The 7,232-nt window shown below is 37.7% G+C and overlaps 1 protein-coding gene across 1 annotated transcript; it reads left to right on the forward strand.

The window, feature by feature from the left end:
* The first annotated feature begins 151 nt into the window (after nucleotides 1–151).
* LOC101297744 (FACT complex subunit SSRP1-like) lies at nucleotides 152–6,137 on the forward strand. The gene is made up of 16 exons (XM_004302304.1): nucleotides 152–277; nucleotides 1,046–1,231; nucleotides 1,551–1,656; nucleotides 2,100–2,236; nucleotides 2,438–2,521; nucleotides 2,615–2,709; nucleotides 2,865–2,973; nucleotides 3,153–3,239; nucleotides 3,358–3,450; nucleotides 3,550–3,747; nucleotides 3,856–4,001; nucleotides 4,087–4,234; nucleotides 4,707–4,805; nucleotides 4,887–5,069; nucleotides 5,195–5,273; nucleotides 5,351–6,137. The coding sequence occupies exons 1-16, from the start codon at nucleotides 224–226 to the stop codon at nucleotides 5,485–5,487; spliced, it is 1,941 nt and encodes a 646-aa protein (XP_004302352.1). The 5' UTR covers nucleotides 152–223; the 3' UTR covers nucleotides 5,488–6,137.
* Nucleotides 6,138–7,232: the final 1,095 nt, after the last annotated feature.

A 7,232-nucleotide genomic window follows, 5' to 3' on the forward strand; every position in this document is an offset into this window, starting at 1 on the left:
ATAAGAAAAGAAAAAAAAAATACAAAAGAAAAGGTTACAATAAAATAGAAAAAAGAAATAATTGGCGCGCTGATTAAAACTGTGCGTTGACCCACCGCATTTCCTTCTCTCTATATAAACCCCTCTTCACTCTCCCAACCCTTGATTCTCAAAAACACAACAAACAAGCTCTCCCTCCACTCTCTTCTTTTGTATGCTCGGAGGCTCCGGTTAACGGCGAGCCATGACGGACGGCCATCAATTCAATAGCATCTCCCTCGGCGGCCGCGGCGGCACCGTAAGTCCCTCTCTCTCAATTTCTTCAATCGATTTCGATGATTATCTAAAAGGTTTAGGTTTTTTACGGCGTTCTTTCCGAAGCGATTTCGAAACCCTAGCTCCCTCCGCGGCTGGGAATGTCGGCCGTTTCCGTCGATTTTTTCTTCGGGTTGCTTAATATTGTGTAGAAAACGAGGGATTTGGGGATTCTGATGTCCTCGATTTTATTTTGGATTTGCCGAAACCCTAATTCTGAAGCTTATGTTTGGGTTTGGTGTGTTTGACTGTATGGTCCGAGTGGAAATCTAGGGTTTGGGTAGGGAATCGGGGAACAAAATTGCGTTTTGCGCTCTTGTTTTGCTGTTGTGAAACCCTAATTTTATTGGAGTAGATAAATTTCTATGGTTTTGGGGATTGTGAATTCGGACTTGGTGAATGTGAAAGATAACACCCATATTTCATTTTTTTAAATATTTTTTTTATATATATATTTCTGGAGTTCTGATGACTAGAGATAAATATATTGGTCTGTGTCTTAGAAATAAATACCCCAAGTTGTTGCATTTTGTGCAAAGCTATCATTTTCTGAGAAATGGTTATAAAAATGTTTGAAGAAGTTGTAGAGCTACCACCCTGAGTAGTCTACCTCGACTATTGACAGCTATTCATTTCATTGATAAAACAGATTTTCCTTTTGTTGATGAGATAGGGGCTTATTGTAGGTGAGTTAGTGGAAATAAATAAGTTTGACTGTTGTAACATTCTTCATTTGTGATATGTGAAACAGAATCCGGGGCAGCTAAAAGTATATTCAGGGGGGATTTTATGGAAGAAACAAGGAGGTGGGAAAGCAATTGAGGTTGATAAAGCAGACATTGTTGGGGTGACATGGATGAAGATCCCAAAGACAAATCAATTTGGTGTTCGAACTAGAGATGGGTTGTACTACAAGTTCGTCGGATTCCGAGATCAGGTTAGTGTTCCCACCCCCTCTGTCTTGGACATATGCATTTGATGACTAGATGGAGCATTTGCAGAAACTGTCTCCCTTATAAATGTTTCCTATGTTATTTTTTAATGGTAAAATGTCAAACTAATCACTTAAAATCCTGTCGTTTACTTACTGAATGTCAAACCAAGTGTCTGGTTCCGTGCATCTAATGCATGTCAGTGGTCCTTATGATTGGATAATGAGCTAATGGATTACTTTCATAAAGAAAACTGTTGTGCAGGAACGACTTGCTAATGTTTTCTCTCTCTCTTGTTTTTTTTTTCCTATGATTTTGCTGTAGGATATCACTAGTTTGACCAATTATTTCGAAACTACTTGTGGGATAGTAGCAGAGGAGAAGAAGCTTTCTGTAAGTGGGCGTAACTGGGGAGAAGTGGATTTAAGTGGTTAGTGATATTCTCATCTATTCCAGTGGCCTATTGCAATTAGTTTTCGCACATGATCGTTCTTGTACTCCATGGCTCTGAAACACTCGTTTCTTGTAAATGTCGTTCCATAGTTTTTGACATGTGGTTTCTTCGTCATGGTGTTAAGTTGAAATTTTTTGTTTTCAGCTTTCTAGAAGCTTTTCTGCTATGTTCTTTTGATTTTCTAGTTATTTTCATTTTTTCCAGCTTATAAAACATGGCTCTTTCTTTTTGCACCCATCTGGTATTCTGGTGAATGGTTTTGGGAAGTCTGTATTGAAGTATTAATTATCTTTCGTCCATGTGTTGTTTCGTCTCCTGTGATTTGACTCCGTTGATTGCATAACTGGTTTCTAGAAGGCTGTATGCTGCCAACATGTCACCTTGAGTTATTTTTTCTCATATTCTATGGCTATTTGCAGATAATATGCTGTCTTTCTTGGTTGACTCTAAACAAGGATTTGAGGTATCTTTGGCTGATGTCTCACAAACACAGCTTCAGGGGAAAAATGATGTCACCTTAGAGTTCCATTTGGATGACACCGCTGGAGCAAACGAGGTTCTTTCTCTCTCTCTCTCTCTCTCTCTCTCTCTCTCTCTCCACATTTATGTTCATGTTATTACAGATAATGAGATGTAAACAAAAGCCACCTTGGCATAATTTGTAGTTCTTAATTCTATTCTCTTAATAGTTCGTTCATCGCGCTACTGTCTTATATCTTTCTTCTTTTTCTCTCCAACTTTTATTCTATGGTCACAGAAAGATTCGTTGATGGAAATAACTTTTCACATTCCCAACTCCAACACTCAGTTTATGGGTGATGAGAATCGTCCTCCTGCTCAGGTTAGTATATTTCTTGTCGCTTGATAGAATGTTCCACGTTGTTACTGACATATTCATTGATTTACGGGTAACTTCTGAATCAATATTTTGTAGGTATTTTGTGACAAAATCAAGACAATGGCAGATGTTACTCCTGGAGAACAAGATGCTGTTGTCACGTTTGAGAGTATTCAAGTTCTCACACCAAGGTAGATGTGAATGAAAATATTATGGATACTGCACTTGCATGCCATTAGGAAGGAACATACAACATCTGCATTTGTTAGATTATAGTTCTATCTCCTGGTGCTTCCATTTCTTTCTTTTTATGATGCCACACTAATATATCACTCGCCTAATGTAGGGGTCGCTACAATGTGGAACTTCATCTTTCATTCTTGCGGTTACAAGGACAGGCTAATGATTTCAAAATTCAGTACAGCAGTGTTGTTCGCCTCTTTCTCCTTCCTAAGGTTTATACTTATCTTGGCCACTAATATTTAGTTCTTCACATGTTTCTTTGCCTCCATACTTGTCTATGTACAAATGACATTATTCTACCTCAGTGAGCTCTTTCTTCAATGCCTGAAAGGACAATCATTTCATATGGCTTTGATGAGATATCATAAGGGTTCCTTCTTTTTATGTGCAGTCTAATCAGCCACATACCTTTGTTGTTGTTACTCTTGATCCACCTATCCGTAAAGGACAAACACTGTATCCACACATTGTTTTGCAGGTATTGTTTGTTTCATTTCCCTGATGATCTTTTATGTTCCATAGTTGCTTTCTTCCTATCAAAATAACAGTGATGATTATTGTTTCTCCTAATTGACTAATTCCTCTCTTTTGTGAAGTTTGAAACCGATTATGTAGTTGAAAGTGAACTGGCGATAAGCGACGATCTTTTGAACGGCAAGTACAAAGACAAGTTAGAACCAACTTATAAGGTAATAGTTTAGACCTGTCCTCAAATATTGTAATGCAACAGACAGTTGTTTAGTTGTGAGAGAGCTAATGCAATGAAATCTTTTTGCTTCCAATAATAGGGACTAATTCATGATGTGTTCACCAAAAGTCTGCATGGATTGTCTTCTGCTAAAATTACAAAACCAGGGAAGTTCCGCAGCTGTCAAGATGGTTATGCTGTGAAGTCATCTCTGAAAGCTGAAGACGGAGTTCTATATCCTCTGGAAAAGAGCTTTTTTTTCCTACCCAAACCTCCTACCCTTATTACGCATGATATGGTAGAATTTCGAATCAAACTTATTGCCTGTATGTCAAGAATACTGGTTAATATTATTTGGAAGTTGGAATCTCACTTATTTCTCTTTCTACTTATTGTTTGCTTGTAGGTTGACTATGTGGAATTTGAGAGGCATGGTGCTGGAGGCTCGAATATGCATTATTTTGATCTTCTCATCAGACTTAAAAGTGAGCAAGAACATCTGTTTAGAAACATTCAGAGGAATGAATATCATGCCCTTTTTGACTTCATCAGGTTGGTATGACTGTCAAATTATGTTCCTTCGAACCTCATTGCGTTGTTGGTATACAGATCTTTAACCATTTCGCCTCTCCTTCAGTTCTAAGGGTATCAAAATCATGAACTTAGGAGATGCCCAAGTAACAGATGGTGTGTCTCCTCTTCTTGAAGTGGCAGATGATGCTGATCCTGATCCACATCTTGTTCGCGTACAGGAGGAAGCTGGAGATGAAGATAGTGATGAAGAGGTGAAGCTTTTTTCTTATCTTATTTATTTTCTTCTAAATCTTCTCTTTGGATTGTATTTTCCAATACCACCGTTTGGGTTTAACTTGACACTTAATTGTAATATATTTGAAGTTTTACCGTTAAGGCACTGTTTTTGTGATCTTGCAAGTGTAAAACTGCATTCTACAGTTCTGAACTAAAGTATGCGCACTAGAACCAGCGATTCGTATGTTTTATTTAGAAAATTGTGCATAGTCTGTATTTTGCACTACTGTTATTCTTGGGCAATCTTACTCTGGGTGATGTTACTCTTAGTGTTTTCTTGATTATATATATATATATATATATATATATATATATAATAATATGTGTGTGTGTGCATGTTTGCAAGTACCCTTTTGTCTGCAAGTCACTCTGGTGTCCTTTACATGCTATTTTTGAGTGTCGTGTGATAATTAAGTCCATGCTTGTTAAACATGACGAACTTGGCAGGACGAAGATTTTGTTCTTGAGAAGGATGATGCAGGTTCACCAACTGATGATTCTGGGGATGAAGGTTCTGATGCTAGTGAAAGTGGAAGTGAGAAAGAGGTAAGTGATTTTTATCACCTGTGAATTTACTTGATGTTATTATACAATCTATTCTCACATTACATAAATTGCTAATTTCAGAAGCCTCCTAAAAAGGATCCCAGGAAAGAACCTTCAACTTCAAAGGTGTCATCTTCCAAGAAAAAATCAAAAGAGGTTGACGAAGACGGCCCAAAGAAGAAAAAACAGAAAAAGAAGAAGGATCCAAACGCACCCAAAAGAGCGATGTCTGGTTTCATGTTCTTCTCGAATATGGAGAGAGAGGTGGGTTTGGTTTGGCATAGATGCTCTTGTTAATGGTTCCGGTTTTCTGTTGATGTGATTTTACACCATCTGCCAACAGTAAAGTGGATTGATAGTTTGCTAACCTTTACTTGTTTTGACCACAGAATGTGAAGAAGACCAACCCTGGCATTGGATTCACGGATGTGGGAAGAGTGCTCGGAGACAAGTGGAAGAAGATGTCAGGTACATATGGTTTTGAGTAATTGTTGTTTTGGCTTGATAAGTTCTGGTGGTTATAACAGTTATTGCCTATTTTGCAGCGGAGGAGAAAGAACCATATGAAGCAAAAGCCCGTCAAGATAAATTACGCTACAAGGATGAAATTAGTGGCTACAACAAGAGCAGCACCCCCCAACCCATGGATGTGGATTCAGGGAATGAATCTGACACTGAGTAGATTTGAAGTAGAAACAAAATAGCCAGTTATATTTTGTTGGTCGATTTTTGTTTGCCTCTTTTGTACTGTGAACATATGAGCCTGTCTTTTCATTAACCGACTGAAGTGGCCTCGGCCCTTCCTCGGCTCTCCTGATTCCTGGAAGTATGCTCCATTCTCCATTAGATCACCTTCCGACCTCCATTGCCATGTCTTCCACACGGCCTCGATCGTGTACTGTTGGTGACCTCCTTTAGTTTAGGGTCTGGTGGGGCGATGTAGCGGTTGCCCGGTCTAATGATGGTGGGGTGTAGTCATTATTCACAACGCGGACGAAGCCATGTCTGCACCTCGGCATTCTTTGGATCAATCCCTTCCCAAAGTTGAACGATATTGGAAAAATGGTATTTTCATTCTTTTATTTAACCAATTTAAATAAGAGAATTTAAGTGGGATCCACTTAAGATTAATGAAAGACGAACTTAGTATTGTGTTTCCAATATGAGGGCTACGAGAAATAGTCACCAATGACTAGTTGAATTGGAAGAAAATAGTTTTGTCCCACCTGAGAAGTTGTGTGTGCTCGCACGGATATCGCTCCGGCCCAGTTTCCTTTTGCATCAAGGAATTCTTTTTAGACTTCTCATTTTCCACTAATTGGTCGCATTCTGGCTGTCTGTTCATATTCAGTAACAACAACATATTCGATGGAATTGTGAATAAATTATGTAATGAAAGGTTGTTACTCATGTAATGAGTGGTGAATAAAGTGGTGATCAAATTTTTCTCAGCATAAATAGGTGGCCTCTTCCTCATTCCAAACACACAAATTCAAAATGATCTCGTCCTCTCTAAATTCTCTCTCTCGTTCTTAGTTTATGGTGATAGAAATAAATTAATACAGGTTCATCGGGTATTCTTGGCAACAATACAGTTCCAGAGCACAAACAGTTGTTGTATTTTGGAAGACAAGTGTCATTAACCTTTGCACTAGTAGATGAGGCATATTTTGTCTTAAGGAAAGTGTGTGAGACACATGACTCGACTTCAACATTTTTTCTTCTTTTACCGTGCTCAAGTTTGGTAACATTGGTTGTATTAATTTAAATGAGATTTATAATTAAACCAAATAATTATGAGTTGTAAATGATAGAAAATGACTATGAAGAACATATTGTTTAGGATTAAATTCAGTGTACTACCCTGAACTTTGGGTCACTCATCAGGTGTGTCCCTATTTTTTTTTTTCATCAGGTGTACCCTTAAACTCTTAAAATTCATCAAGTTGAGACAAAAATTCAAATTTCATCCGTTCATGACATCAGCGTCCGACATGGAGGAGACAAGAATGGCCCACATTTCAATCTCTAACCCTAACCAAAGGGCAGATAAGTCATTTTACCCAAAAACAAAAATTAAACCAAATATAAGATCAAACACATCAAATCTGCTACTCATTATCTTAAAACTCCAATATTTTCCAGAAAAGTTCAAACATGGGAAAAAAGACAAAAATGAAAAGAAAAAAAATCCAGAAAAAAGACATTCATAAAAATAACCAAATAGATGCATCATGTTTGGTTTACATTCAAGCCAACAAAAGCCATCATAGTCAATATCATAACCAACATTCATGAATAAGTTGCATAATTTCCAGCCTAAATCATGAAAATTCAGCAAAAGATTAAGACTAGCAACTATGTTTGACACAAAACATGGTTGTGCAAAAAATTGCAACTTCGCATCTTCAATTCCTGAATTTGGTT

Source organism: Fragaria vesca, linkage group LG6 (assembly GCF_000184155.1).
Source record: "Fragaria vesca subsp. vesca linkage group LG6, FraVesHawaii_1.0, whole genome shotgun sequence".
NCBI lineage: Eukaryota > Viridiplantae > Streptophyta > Magnoliopsida > Rosales > Rosaceae > Fragaria > Fragaria vesca.